General features: G+C 39.6%; 1 protein-coding gene across 1 annotated transcript; it reads left to right on the plus strand.

Moving 5' to 3' along the window:
* Positions 1-1,294: 1,294 nt before the first annotated feature.
* On the plus strand, positions 1,295-11,597 carry LOC310691590 (vomeronasal type-2 receptor 26-like; the record flags this gene model as incomplete). Its single annotated transcript, XM_083471449.1, has 7 exons — positions 1,295-1,368; positions 3,467-3,613; positions 5,513-5,804; positions 6,943-7,797; positions 8,131-8,358; positions 9,794-9,920; positions 10,696-11,597. The coding sequence occupies 7 exons, from the start codon at positions 1,295-1,297 to the stop codon at positions 11,595-11,597; spliced, it is 2,625 nt and encodes an 874-aa protein (XP_083327575.1).
* Between the last annotated feature and the right edge of the window lie 4,629 nt (positions 11,598-16,226).

Genomic DNA, 16,226 nt, shown 5'->3' on the forward strand with positions numbered 1-16,226 from the left:
AAAGGAGTAAATTTTATTAGTATTTTCCACACAACAACAAGCAAAAAAACCAAAAAAATACAAAACACAAAAAACATATGAAAAACAAATCCAAATCTTACAAATTAATAGTATAAACACTAAAAAGGAAAACAAACGTTGACTTCCACCAATCCCACAGCACCTCCTTTACCTCTCATTGTATATTCCTGTTTTCCTTATCATCTCGATCCTAGCATCTAAATATATATCCCTCTTTCTTATCCTTTCACTTCAGAAGGTTATTCCAGACTCAGCCAGATTTCTGTCCTCAAACCTTGTCTTTTAAGGCATTCGTTTAGGCACTCCTATTCCTTTTTCACTACACTTTTTGGTTTTTGTCTTATTATATCTGTCAGTTTGGCTAACTCTAAGTATTCTGAAAGCTTACATAACCATTCTCCCCTAGTGGATAACTGATTCCCTTTCCAATACTTAGCCACCAGAATTCTTGCTGCAAACATCGCATATAAGAAAAAATTAATCTTTTGGGATATTGTCGAGAGCCAGTGTGGTGTAGTGGTTAAGAGCGGTAGTCTCGTAATCTGGGGAACCGGGTTCGCGTCTCCGCTCCTCCACATGCAGCTGCTGGGTGACTTTGGGCCAGTCACACTTCTTTGAAGTCTCTCAGCCCCACTCATCTCACAGAGTGTTTGTTGTGGGGGAGGAAGGGAAAGGAGAATGTTAGCCACTTTGAGACTCCTTAAAGGGAGTGAAAGGCGGGATATCAAATCCAAACTCTTCTAATATTCCTAAAATGAATGCCTCTGGCCTTTACTATATGATAGTCTTAATATTTTCTTTATTTCTTCATGGATCCGTGATCCGTACCACCAGGAATCTTAAGAGTCCCTGCCAGCTTCATTAAACATTATATTTCCTTCAATTTTACAAAATGTTTGGAGAGAAATACTGTAGAAGAATCAATGTAAGCCTATTCTACCTTTGAAGGATATGTTGCTGCCACCTGCTACCATATCCAATGTAAGAGTTTTCCTTTGGTGATACAGACTGCATTATCATGATTTGGGCCTCTTTCATTTGCAAATGGAGCACTCAATGAGCCCAGCTCCTCCTCGGAGCTAGCAGTGTGAGGTTTGTGGAACAATGTATAAGTAGTGGGATGATACAAAGAATTAGAACTTTAAATAGCCTATAATTCCTAAGACAGATGTGGGCACAGAAAAGAATTACCTTTCCTTGAAATTAGTTTAAACTGTTTTACAGCTGTTTCCTTTTTGTAGGAACTGTATAATTTAACACAAACAATTGAAACATGGTGGTTATACCCAGGCCTGTACAGAGCTTCTTTGAGGCCCAGTGTAGGAATCTTGTTCTTGGCATGATAGCGTAAGTCCGGCAGGCCCCCAAAGGGACTCACCTGCTGGATTAGCCCTCAAGGCCCGGGGCAAGTGTACCTAGCTGCACACTACATCCTGCATGGACCCGCCTATACCTGAGCTCAGCTTCACAAATGGTCAAACTCAGAAACAGCTTTCAGTGCTTTTTGAAAATATTGAAGGAAGCCATGGTTTGTTGCCATACAGTTCTCACAGAGAGCAACACTGCTGAACAGAGTACTCCCTGGAAGACTTGCTCTATTACAATTCAAACTCTGCAGAGGCAAGAACTCCTAAGCGATAGCCACTCCAACCTGTGGGCAGCTAGATAACCTTTCTGGGCTTTTTGTTTATTTGTTATGAAAAGGGGGAGGCATGGGGCACTGCTGCATGCTTTGACTGTCTGCTAGTTGCTTTTAAAAAATGAAGTTTTTTAAATTGTACTTCTGCATTGAATTTTAAGGATTTCCCCTTTTAAATACACACAGAAACAGGTGAGATGGACTTAGTCCATTCCCACTGTAATACAGGAATGGACCAGACTTCAATGAGTCTGTCCGTCCCCACATAGGTGAGTCATAGCGTTTTTGTCAGTTTTTGTCATGCTTTCCTTAATGTAGATGTGGCTGAGGTGTGCTTGTTAGCCTCCTTCCTCTCATTGTACACAGTTAGCAATGTGAGGTTTGTGGAAAAATGAACAATTATAGGGGTGACCAGCAAAAATTATAATTCCTAATATACATTGTGAGCATAAAACAATTATCTTTTTAAAAATAAAGATAAAAAGGTTAAACTGCCATATAGCATATGTTTGTTAGAGTGTGGTGCTGATAACACCAAGGTCGCAGATTCAATCCTCATACAGGACAGCTGCATATTTAGACTATATTGCATGAATGCATACTTTTAATTACAAATAATAATGACAATAATAAATGGGACAAGTAGCAGTTAGAAGTTAGCTGTTAAAGGATATATACCCATCATCATTATAAAACTGAGTCTCAAATTTCCCAGCTTTTAAGGTCAGGCCTTCCAATTACATAATCTAAATGTGAGTGATCCATGTGTAACTTAAATCTGATCAAGGACAAAAACAGCCTACAACTTTCTGGCTAAGCATCACTTATTACCCCTTAAAGAAAATATTGTCACTCCTAGTTGATTTGCCATTCATGATGCAACTCCAAAGGACATCAACACACTTGGGAAATCATAATTGCACACTTAATTGTCAAAACTGCTGGCTTCTATCCCCTTACACAATGGATATGCAAATGGCAGCAAAATTAGCATTTGAAAAAGGACATAAAACCCTGGTGTTTTTCAGAATTGGATCTAGGCGTAGGCAGAGGTCTGCCATTTTTCTTGTATGATCATTTCTCCTTTCCATCTTAGAATATGTCGTCCACCAGTTGATTTTGCAATTATTTTACCACAAAAATTATAATGTGACTACCCCTTTTCTTTATCCTATGTGCATACCCATTTAATTTGCTCTTCCCATATAGTTACTGGGCAGACCTCTTTGTCTAGATATGAATTAGCACGCGCGCACACACACACACACACACACACACACACATAGCTATCCACACTTCTGTACCATAACTCTGCCTCACTGTAACAAACCACACATTCTTTTTTTAAAAAATAGTTTTTCATGTTTCTTGTCAACTTAGAGGCTTTCATATAATCAAGGGGTATGTAAATTTCGTTAAATGAATAAATAAATTCATTTGCACAAAATCATAGATAATTTTCAGAGTTATATTTTTGCTTTCTTTGCACTCCAAGGAAGTATTACTGATACTTGTAGATGAACAAATTTTAATTGTCTCATCCTTAGGGGGGGGGGGGAATAAGTAAATAAATAGACTACACTGTTCAGAAATATGGGGCACATATTCCCTAAGATGTGTAACATCACATTCTGTCACCAGACGCTGTACCAAAACAGATAATAGCCACACAGAATGCTGTGGTTCAAACATGGGAATCTATCCTGGATGGCTGATATTTTTCAATAAGATCATGTTGGTGGTGCTGCTGCTGCAGCTGGTGCTGCTGTCTCATATTGTATGCAAAACACATTCTGTTAACTGCAGCATTTTTGATGATCCTCTCCCCATTCCTCATAACTTTTACCAACCGGGTGACCTCATCATTGGGGGCATTGTTTCCCAGGTCTTCTTCAACTACAATAATCTCTCTTTTAAGGAAGAGCCAAGACAGATCTTGATTGATGAAGCAATGTAAGCCATTATTTCTTCCTCTCCTTGCGTAATACATTCAGCTCATAATAACAGAATATGCCGTAATGCTACACTGTGTTCCGTTAAGAATTGATTTAATCTCTAGTGTGGTAAAAGTGGCAGTTGAGCCACTTTCCTGTTCCTTCCTTAATCATTTTTTGCCTTACCTTTAGTCAGGAGGTTGTGGACTCTCCTTCTTGGGGGTTTCTAAGCAGAGGTTGGGTGGTCATCTGTCATTGATGCTTTAGCTGGGATTCCTGCATTGCAGGGAGTTGGACTAGATGACCCCTGGGGTCCCTTCCACTTCTACAGTTCTATGATTCTATGAAACCACTAGAAGGGTTTCTCCACAAGCTCCACTAAATGAATAGATTTCCATTGTGTGTCTGCTAATTAACCACATGGTGTGTGTGTGTTAGTTTTTGCCACTTCTGTTCTTCCCTCACTTTGCTCTCATCTTTTGACTCCATGTCTGTCCCTTCTCATGCACTTTCAGAATTTTTGCATTTTAAATCAAGCTTTCAGTATGCTTTAGAAACTCCACTGTTTTTCCTTCTTCCCATTCACCCCTATGCCTGCAGTTTGTATAGTCAAGTTCTGATTTATTGTTGAAACTTAAAGCTCACTGAAGGGGGATCCTCAATCAAATCTAGCTTTCACATATTGTGAAAGTTAGAGGATATGTATGCTGTGGGCATTTGCAAACACTATTGTTCCCAACTGGTTTTCACCAGGGCTCTTTTTCAGCCAGAGCTCACTGGAACTCAGTTCCAGCATCTCTCTGGTGGGTGCCATTGCCATTATAAAAGGAGTTCTGGCACCTCGTTTTCTAGAAAAAATAGCACTGGTTTTCATGCTTTTAAACTCAAAGGTGCAGAAGTTAAATATCATGTGGTTTTTAAAAGAATTTTGGGAATTGGCCTTCAGGCACCATGCATTGTGCTATGTTTGTGGGAGAATTCTAAGTCTCTACTTTGCACTTCCCACTTGTATCATATCTCATTTCATATCCTTATGGCTGTCATTGAAGGGCAAGAATGGGAGAGAAATTTAATTCAGTTCACATTTAAAGAGGAATCTAACTAGTTTGCACTTTCCAAATTAAAAACAATATGTGAACTGAAACATAGATAGTCCTCAAAATTCCTATTTACCTGAATTTTGCAGTTCAGTTCTCCAGTGAAATAATATGTACAAAAGTTCATATAAAGGGGTAAAGAGTGCATAAAAATGCATATATTAGAGAAAATAACATAAAAATGTATTATATTAGGGAACATTGATTTGCAAACATGTAGCAAAATTGCATACTTATCATATGATAAATTTGCACTAAAATGAGGATCAATTTTCATGAGACGGTTTGTAGATTAAAATTGCAAACTATGGAAAAGTAGAGAATGGAATTTAAGATTGGAAAAATAAGAAGCTTATTCAACCATCCCTACTGAAAAGATTAGGAAAAGATCCCACATATATCATTCAGAGACTGATAAAATACAAAATGTTTTATAGCACTCATGATTTATAGTTAGTCATGCTAATTAATTTCAGTGGGTCTGCACTGACCATGACTAATGTTGACTGCAAGCCAACAAATATTTGCAGTTTGGGCTGACTGTTGTTGCTCTTCATTGGTATATAGGGAAATTTACAAAATTAAGTCCAGAAAACAGTTTTTTAAGCTCCAGAATTAATCTGAAAACTCCCTCACCCCATTTTTCATGAAAGGGCTATCTATTCAGGTGCTAATTTTTCTTCAGCCTATTATCTTCTAGGGTTTTAAAGCTACACCTTGCTTTTGAAAGTTTTCCGATGAATGTCAATAAAGTGCACTAAAACATTTTTGTTATTGCTGCTGTGTTTGTTTTATTAAACAGACTGTAACTCTGCTTACAGTTCAGTGCCTAAGAACTACCAGCACATTCTGGCCTTAGCATTTGCTGTCAAAGAGATAAATGAGAATCCCAACATCTTATCAAATATATCTCTGGGGTTTCACATCCTCAATAGCTACTTCACTGCAAGGATGACCTACAAAGCCACTCTTAGCCTCTTTTCTACACAACGTAAGTTTGTCCCCAACTTCAGGTGTCACAACCAGAACAATCTGATAGCTGTCATTGGAGCATGTTTCTCTGAAATCTCTACTAATATAGCTGTCATTTCAGCAAGCAAAAAGACTCCACAGGTAAGCTGTATTTCTGGGGGTACAGGGATTTCACAATTGTGACAAACTGTGTGGAATGCAGGAAAGCACTTTGCAAAGTTGCTCCTGATTTTGGTAACCCGTTGGTTAGATGCAAACTTGATAATGATACCATTGATGGATTTACAGTTCATTACAAAACAGTACTCAAGGAGTGCTCATCAATTATTTCCCTTCAAATGGAAGGTGGTGTTGAATAGTATGTAGCAGGGCTTGGTGCTTGGTCCAGTACACTTGAAGATTCAGATTTCAGATGTTATAAAGCAGAGAGATTAATAACATATCAGAAGACAGAAATAAAGTTGAGATCTATATGTAAAGGTGGTATATGTACTGGGTTGTTGCAGTAATGGACTAGATGAGGGCCAGTAAACTGAAGCTTAATCCAGACAAGACTGAGATGATGCTAATCGGTGGTTATTCTGTCTGGCTGTGTGGTGTACTGCCTGGTCTAGATGAGATCATACCCATTCTGAAAAAGTGGATCTAAATAAAGGTTGGTTTATGGAAAGTTGAGGTGTTGGATGTTATTAAGGAGTAAAGGTTTTGCATTAGTTTTTAAATCTGGCAGACAGAGAATTGGAAGTCTTTTTTCTTCTTTCTTTCAGTTTTTATGTTTAAAAAATGTTTGATGTTGATTTCTATATATTGTTTTTTCTCCAAGCTTTAATAAAAATAGCTTTTTTGTTTAAAAAGGTAAAACATTATCTTTAGCAGGAAAATCATTTTAATTTTTATTTCAGCTTACAATAAAGTGTTTCTGCTCCTGGGTGGTTATGATGTATGGCTGATTGATATGCCGCCCATTCTAGGGGGAGACCACACTCCCTCTGAAAGAATGGGTCCATAGTTTGGTGGTTGTCCTTGATCCATTGTTGTTACTAAAGGCTCAGTGGCCAAGGTACTGATGGGTGCCTTTGAACAGCTTTGGTTGGTGGTCCAGCTATTTTAAAAAAACCCCATATGGCTATGGGGAACCTGGCTGCTGTTGTAGGCCAGGTACACTAATATGCCTAAGGAAGGAGTGTTGCATTACAATAAGCCCAGGTGACCAGTGTTATGATTCGACAATATAGCTATTTTCCTCATCTGAAAACAATCCCTTTAATTTTTATTTCAGCTCACTTATGGAACACTTTTGCCATCATGGGATGAGAGAATAATTTCTCCTTTTTTGTCCCATATGGTCCCAAATGAAGCCCACCAGTACATGGGAGCTGTCCGGTTATTTCAGCATTTTGGATGGACATGGGTTGGGCTCTTGGCTGTGGACAATGACAAAGGGGAACGATTCTTACAGACAATAGTGCCCATGCTTTCTCAGAATGGCATCTGCTATGCCTTCATCATAAGATTGCCTAAATGGAATTATGTAGATGAGTTGATGCAGTTGCTTGTACAGCGCTGGGAAACTTATGGAATTATTACTGAGGAAAACACCAATGTATTATTTGTATATGGAGAAAATCCATCCTTTCAAGTTTTGAGAATATTGCTGTTTCTACGACCAGTTATGGAATCACCTCCTCTGGGGAAAGTATGGATTATTACATCACACTGGGATTTCACATCACTGTCAGTTCAAAAGACATGGGACATGCAAACTTTCCATGGTTCCATATCCTTCACTGCTCACTCCAATCAGCCACCAGGTTTCCAAAATTTCATTCAGAAGATAAGACCTTCCTGGGCAAAAGGAGATGGTTTTATCCAGGACTTCTGGGAGCAGGCATTCAGTTGTACATTAAGAATGTATAAGGGGCCAGAAGAGGAGGAAATCTGTACTGGAGAAGAAAAACTGGACAACATTACTGGAATTTTGTTTGAAATGAACATGACAGGCCACAGCTATAGTGTCTACAATGCTGTCTATGTTGTGGCACATGCTTTGAATGCCATGTTTGAATCTATCTCCAAACACAGAAGAAAAGTAGACACTAGGAGAATGGTATTTCGGGATGTGCAACTATGGCAGGTAATCCCCACTAGCACCACCCATATGAGGCTAGGTTTTCATTCATAGATAAAATGAATGCTGATGAAATAAGACTACTACACCAAAATTGCTTTGTTTTGCTTTTTGTTGTTGTTATTGGCGTTTACACATACATTGTGGATAAGCAGTATGAAACTCATTATAAAACAGTAAAACCCACATATACAATAATGGAAAGAAATGACATCTAGATTGATGATGCCTCCACCTATACTTTCAAAGGAAAAAATGTGTATGGGCATCGTTTGTGAAGCTCATTGAAATAAATTTAAGACCTAGTTGGCCTTTTCTTCAAATTCTCTTTGTTTCTAGATCCATCAATTTTTAAGGCACACCATATTCAATAACAGTGTTGGAGAAACTGTGTGCTTTGATGAAAATGGGGAACTAGATACTGTTTTAGATGTTACAAATTGGATAATGTTCCACAATGGCTCAGTGGTTAGAGCAAAAGTTGGAAGACTGGAACCTCATGCTCCTCCGGGCAAAGAGTTAACCATTGATGATGACCAAGTTGTATGGCATCAACACTTTAATCAGGTGAGACATAGTGGCAATTATTTGAATATATCAGAGGGGAAATGCCGTAGACCTGTGGTGCCAGCCACAGCAGAGCTCAGTGGAGGGAGAAGCCAGCCAACCAGCCAAGTCGTGGGGGGTACTTGCCTGGAGGCAGAGTCCATATACAGTGGTACCTCTGGTTACATACGCTTCAGGTTACAGACTCTGCTAACCCAGAAATATTACCTCGGGTTAAGAACTTTGCTTCAGGATGAGAACAGAAATTGTGATCCAATGGTGCGGCGGCAGCAGGAGGCCCCATTAGCTAAAGTGGTGCTTCAGGATAAGAACAGTTTCAGGTTAAGAACGGACCTCCGGAACGAATTAAGTACTTAACCCGAGGTACCACTGTACAAGGTCCAGTCCAGTCCTAAGGACAGGAATATCCCAGTTCATGTAGTCAGACGATTCGGGGGGTCAAGAAAGCTGAGGGTTCAAAGTCACGATAAGCAAGAAGCAGCAAGATCTGGTCAAGAACAATGAATGTTGTTTCCAGCAACTGACTGAGGCTGGAAACCCTGCTTAAGAAAGCTGGAGCCATCTGGTTCTCATCAGGAGCAAGAAGGCTGATCAGCAGCAGGTGGAGTCACTTTCCTGTCTGCTCCTTCAGGTTGCTGCTCAGCAGGTAAAGCCGACTCCTGGCCCATGACAGAAAATGTCCATTAGCTCTGCTTATCATTCCACCTGATCATCACATTCTGAATTATGCTTGGTAGTATCCTTGCCAACCTTTTTTTAAAAAGCAAGCAGGCAAACCATCAAACAAACACCCTATAGTTCTTTCCCATCTTTCTAAAGAAGCAATAGTGATACTGCATTTGTCTAATTCATATGCATTAGTCTGTGGTTCTGAGGGACCTCACAGTTTATTTCTGATTTCATTTTTTTTCTCTTTTAATAAAGGGATAATTAACGAAATGGCACAAAGTCATGACACTTAATTACTGCTTCAAAACCTGCTGCAAGTTAATTGCTATACTTTTTAAAACATTGCATTGCAACCCATCTTTATTCCTTTAAATTATACATTTAAAACATTGCATTGCAATCCATCTTTATTCCTGTATGAGGGCAGCAATTCTCTTTCAGTGGATCACTTCTCTTCATAACCAATGTGTTTAATGAAATTTAATTATGGTTCTCTAGGGAGAGAACAGCTTTGTGTAGGTTTAGACTAGATGAATTTACTTTATTTTGTATCAAATCATTTATGTAGAAAAGAAACTATATCAGTTTCTGCAATCTAAAGCTTGCCTCATCTTTCAGATGAAATTTCCTTCCAAACTGAAGTTGGGAGAAATTTGCTATCATCTCTAATGTCATAATTTAATGTCAATACCCACTATTTGAAGTTATCCCATTCCATTAAAAAAAACATTCTTTTTTTGCTAACATCTGTTATGTTTCTATGTAGGTGCTACCCCTTTCTATATGTAATAAGAACTGCTATCCTGGCTTCAATAGGAGAAAGAAGGAGGGAGCGAAATTTTGCTGTTATGATTGTGTTCCGTGTCCAGAAGGGATGTTCTCTAACCAAAAGGGTAAGAGACATAATTTCCATAAAATAATATTATTTATTTCTAGAAGCCTCATACCTGATTTTGCTCAGGAATTCCAAGTAACAAAAAATCAATGCAGTTTTGATAGTTTCAGTCCAATGTCTTACTTCAAAATGGCATCCAACCAGAGACAAAACCCATTTTCTTGATCTCAGGAACCATTATGTTAAATGTGGTTATGATATCTTAAAATACACAGCAAAAAACCAAAAAAAAATCCTGCTAAAAATGTAGATTTATTTGTTTGGAGAATATGTTTCCAGTTAATGTATATGAAAGTAGTTTTTAAAAATAATTTTTAAAAATGAATTAGACATTTTGTAAACATTATTAAAAAGGCCAGTTGGCAAAAAAACAAACAAAAAAAAACCAAAACCCTGTAACAGCACAAAAGGGTGTATTCTCACTAGATTATAGAAGTCAATTCTTAAATACAGTGGTACATTGGTTCTTGAACTTAATCCATTCCGGAATTCCGTTCAAGTCCCGAAACTGTTCAAAAATGAAGGAGTGGCTAGGAGTTTCCTGCACTCAAGTGGAAGCCATGTTGGATGCTCAGCTTCCTAAAAACATTCGCAAACCAGAACACTTACTTCTGGGGTTGCAGCATTTGGGAGCCTATTTGTTCGGCAACTAAGCCGTTCAGGAACCAAGGTTCCAATGTATATGTTGGTAAATAAACGGAAATACTTACAACTACTCTAGCTTTTTGTTTCTTTTCTCAGCCATAGTGTATTGAAATATTCTCTTCTTTCAGACATGGATAGCTGTGTCAAATGTCCAGAAGACCAGTATCCCAACAAGGACCAAACTGAGTGTATTCCCAAGTTTCTAAGCTACCTCTCTTACAAAGAAGATTTAGGGATTGCCTTAACTAGCTTGGCTATTTCTCTCTCTTTCATCACAATTTCAGTGCTCTTAATTTTTATTAAGCACAGGGAAACCCCCATAGTCAAGGCCAACAACCGGACCCTCACCTACATCCTCCTCATCTCTCTCCTCCTTTGCTTCCTCTGCTCTTTTCTGTTCATTGGGAATCCTGGAAGAGTGACCTGCCTTCTACAACAAACTGCTTTTGGCATTGTTTTCTCTGTGGCTCTTTCCTCTGTGTTGGCAAAGACAATCACTGTAGTTCTGGCATTCATGGCAACCAAACCAGGAGCCAATATGAGGAAATGGGTGGGAAAAGGTGTAGCAAATTCTATTGTTCTTTGTTGTTCCTTCGCTCAGGCTGGTATTTGCACTCTTTGGTTAAGTACTTTTCCTCCATTCCCTGATACAGACATGCACTCATTGCATGGAAAAATCATACTGCAGTGTAATGAGAATTCAGCTACCATGTTTTACTGTGTCTTGGGCTATATGGGTTCCCTGGCCATAATCAGTTTCATTGTAGCTTTTCTTGCCAGGAAGTTACCTGACAGCTTCAATGAGGCCAAGTTCATCACTTTCGGCATGTTGGTGTTTTGCAGTGTGTGGTTATCTTTTGTCCCAACCTACCTGAGCACCAAAGGAAAATACATGATAGCTGTGGAGATTTTCTCCATCTTATCATCCAGTGCAGGATTACTGGTTGGTATCTTTTTCCCTAAATGTTACATCATTGTGCTGAGGCCAGAGTTGAACAGCAGACAGCACATTATAAGGAAAACCAAGTGAAAGTCATGTCTTTATTTTATATTTATATTTAGAGAGAGTGTGCAAGAGCAAAGGAAAATATTTTTGTGAGGGGAACCTAGCACAGTCTTATGTGGTTTTGCTATTTGATTCACCTTGCATCTGCCTGCATTGTGTGCTATCATGAAGGTAAGCTCAGGATATAGTTGAATCTAACAGCTCCTTCCAAGATAAGAGAGGTCCAATACACCTCCCTACCTTCCTCTGTGGCTGTTAGGAAACATGGAGGCAATACTAGAAGAGTGGAGTCTTTCCTCACCATGTATCATTGACTTCCTGTCATCCCTGACAGAAGAGGTTGGCAAGCTTTATTATACTTTGTATCTATTTTAGAAACACGGGGAAATGAAGTGTTAAGGAATACAGTTAATGAGTTAATTATCCATGAATCAGCAGAGATTACTCTTTCCCCACAATGCACATGCAGAAAAATTGTGACTCTCTTACTTATGTTTCTATGAGGATTTGGAAAGCAATTTTGTGTATAAAATGACTTAGTTAAAGAATGCTGTGTGTGTCGTGGTAGGTGGTCGCATGAATTGTTGATGGCTATCTGTGGAAACTGTGGATTCAAATGAGGAAAAAGTTTGGAAATAATAATATAAGAATAATTTATTATTTATACTCGGCCCATCTGGCTCGGTTTCCCCAGCCACTCTGGGCAAATCCCACCAGAATATTAAAAACACGATAAAACATCAAACCTTAAAAAGTTCCCTAAACAGGGTTGCCTTCAGCAAGCTCTATCAATTGCAGGACTTTGAACTTCGGACTTGGGTGTGGACTTTAACACAGCAAAGACTTTGAAGCATAGAATCATCTATGGCCTCAGTGAGAGCAAATTATTTGGACAATCTGTAAATAGTGTGTGTACGCATAGTGGTGTATGTTGGTCTTGTAAAGACAACTCTGTTAAACAGTTGTTTTCTGTGGTGAATTTAACCAATTGCCTGAGTTTCCCTGCTGTATAGACCCAACAGAAAGAGAGCCCAAGCAAGCATATTTTATCTTTAAAAGAGCCTGTGCTACTACAGGCTACTCCCTCTTGGCCAACAACGTGAGTTTTTACCATCATGGTTGACAACTGCAAAGAAGTTTGGACCACATTGGAATTCAAATCCCTTTGGATTGCAAAAGATATCAGCCAGTTGCCAATAACCCCCTTGAGAGAGGGGTGTAGTGGTGAGAACCGTGTGGGCAGCTACAGGCATTTTTGGAGGATGCAGATTATTTAAATCCATTCCAATCTGGGTTGAGGCCTGGCCATGGTTGCCTTGGTCACTCTGATGGATGGCCTTTGCAGAGAGCAGGACAGGGGAAGTGCAAACTTAGTACTGCTTTTTGATGTCTCATTAGCATTTGTTACCATTGACTATGGGTCTTGGGGTATACAAGCTTGGGTAGTGGAGCTATACACAATACTTACAAAACTCCTTTTTTTGTCAAGCATGATTCAACTTCAAACAACATCATCCCTCTGGGGAAAGTCTAATCACAGCTATCTTTCTCAATATCACTGGTCTCAATCCTCTAAACACAATAGACTAAGAGACCTAATTAGCAAGCTCCACAACCAACATCTGAAAAACAGATATAAAACCTTGTGTTTTTGAGAACTGGATCTTAGCATAGGCAGGGCTGTGTCATGTTCTTTAAGATGTGTTCACCTTTTTATGTTCAGGTATGTTTTCCACCAGCTGATTCTGAAACATGGTTGCCTGTGTTGGGAGACAAAGTTTTTTCAACAGGATCATGCAAGCGGTCATGTTGCTGCTTGCACTGTTGTGTCAAACTGCATCCAAAACACATTCCATTAACTGCAGCATATATGACGATCCTCTCCCTATTCCTCATAACTTTTTTAAACCAGGTGATATAATCATTGGGGAGATTGTCTCCCAGGTGTTCTTAAATTATAATAACCTCTCTTTCATGGAACAGCCTATGCAGACATTGATTGATGAACCTATGTAAGTCATAATTGCTTTACTCTCTCTCATTCTATGTTCAGGCCACACTAACTGAGAACGTAATAATGCAACGCTGTGCTGTAAGAATTTGTTGACTTTATACCATTAGAAAAGGGGAACCTTCAAACTTCCAACTGTAAATCATGGATGAGGTGGGGGGTAGAAAGTAATTTGAGAATTTGGCCTACAGCCACCATACAAATAATCAGTTATCAGCACATGGGAAGAAATGTTGCAAATTAATCAGAGGCAGTGGCAATCACCCTCTTTGTCCCCAAATTTAGCAGGATTCTTTTCAGAACCTAGATCTAGTTTGGAACAATGTGGAGGGAGCCTGATTTCTCTCAGATAGCTCTTGAAATCTCTAGTAATGATCTGGCCCCATATGCAGGCTTCATTCAAATGCAACACATACCTCTAATACACATACACCAAGTTAAATTTCCTGAACTCATTAAGCCCCACTTAGTCTGGTCCATTAATTTCAAATAACCTACTATGAATGATTTTGTATAGAATCAGCATGAAGATAAACACACACAGAGAGAGAGACACTTTGGATTGTTGTGGTTGCCAGTGAGGGCATGTAATGGAAAGTGGAGAATAGGTTTGTGGAGCAATTTGTCAACATCCAGAATGATCCCTGCATTTTTTGAGAATGTGGCTTTCCATGGGAGAAATATCTACTTGAGATGTCTTTTTTAATTAAAAAAAAAATCTATTGTCTTCTATGGCCTCTTGTTTTCCCTAACCTTGTAAGGATTAAGATGATGATGAAGATAGCAGATCATTGCTGTCATTGCTGCGGTCATTTTGTTAAACAGCTGCAATCCTTATTACAGTTCAGTGCCTAAGAACTACCAGCATATTCTGGCTTTAGCATTTGCTGTCAAAGAAATCAATGAGAACCCCACAATCTTGCCAAACATCTCTCTTGGCTTCCACATCCTCAATAGCTACTTCAATGCAAGGATGACCTACAAGGCCACTCTGAGCCTCCTTTCCATACAACAAAGGTTTGTCCCCAACTTCAGTTGTCACAACCAGAACAATATGATATCACTCATTGGAGAATGTTTCTCTGAGATCTCTGCTAACATTGCAGTGATTTTGGCAAACAAAAAGATTCCACAGGTATGTTTAGTGCATAAAAGTATGCAGATTACACAATTGTGATATACCACACTGATTTCAGGAACACATTACATAAAGTTCTTTTTGATGATTTGGTGAGAAAACTGGTTAAATACTTGATGGTGATACCACCAAGTGGATTAACACTTTATTATAACAGGATAATAAAGGAGTGATTATCAATTTCTCCTCTTAAATGAAATGAGGTATTGAGCCGTGTGGTGCAGGGTTCTGTCTGTCCCCAAAAAGACTTCAATGTTTTTTTCAATTACTTATATAATGAGCTGGAAGGAATCCCAATGTAACCCACTTGGTTAGAATGGTGAAGACCTCAGAAGGCAAGAAAACAATTGAAATTTTGCTGGTTAGGTGGTGGATGTGCTGAATTGTTATCTGGTTGCAATAATAGACTGGATGAGGGCCAAAAAAAGAAAAGATTAATTCAGACAAGAATGTGTTTCTGCTACCAAATGGGCATGTGGTATGGCTAATTGATATGCAGCCCACTCTTAAAGAGACACCACTCTCCCTCTGAAAGAGTGGGCCCATAGTTTGGTGATCATCCTTGATCAGAATTCAGTCCTCGCCATGGGACAGAAACTGACTTGGTTGCACTGGTTGATGATCGCCTGCAGCTAGGGACAAAGATGGAAGCTGTTTCCTAGTTCTGCTGGATCTCTCAGTGGCCTTTGACACCATCGACTATCACATCCTTCTGGACCGTCTAGAGGGGCTGGGAACTGGGGGCACTGTTATACATTGGTTCCGCTCCTTTTTCCTGGGCTGTGTCCAGACAGTGGTCTTGGGGGATGAGTGTTCAGACCCCTGGGCTCTCACTTGTGGGGTGCCTCAGGGTTCCATCCTCTCCCCCATGCTTTTTAATATCTATATGAAGCCACTGGGAGAGATCATCAGGGGGTTTGGGCTGAGTGTTCATCAGTATGCAGATGATACCAAGCACTACCTCTCTTTTAAATCAAAACCAGTAAAGGTGGGGAAGGTCCTGTGTGAGTGCCTGTAGGTGATTGGAGGATGGATGGTGGTTAACAGATTGAGGTTCAATCCTGACAAGACAGAAGTACTGTTTTGGGGAGACAGGAGGTGGGCAGGTGGGGGGACTCTCTAGTCCTGAATGGGGTAACTGTGCCCCTGAAGGATCATGTGTGAAGCCTGGGAGTCATTTTGGACTCACAGCTATCCATGGAGGCACAAGTCAATTCTCTGTCCAGGGCAGCTGCAACTAATCCAGAATGTGGCAGGTAGACTGGTGACTGGGAGTGGCCACCGAGACCGTCTAACACTGGTCCTGAAAGACCTACATTTGCTCCCCGTACGTTTCCAAGCACAATTAAAAGTATTGTTTCTGACCTTTGAAGGGAGGCTACAGGTAACCAGGCAAAGGGGGTTCTCGGTAGTGGTGCCTGCCCTGTGGAATGCCCTCCCATCAAGGAAATAACTATCAGGCTTTTGGTAGACATCTGAAGGCAGCCCTGTTATGGATGTTTTT

This window comes from Podarcis liolepis (genome assembly GCF_965112155.1).
Source record: "Podarcis liolepis genome assembly, chromosome: 13".
In the NCBI taxonomy this organism is placed as follows: Eukaryota; Metazoa; Chordata; class Lepidosauria; order Squamata; family Lacertidae; genus Podarcis; species Podarcis liolepis.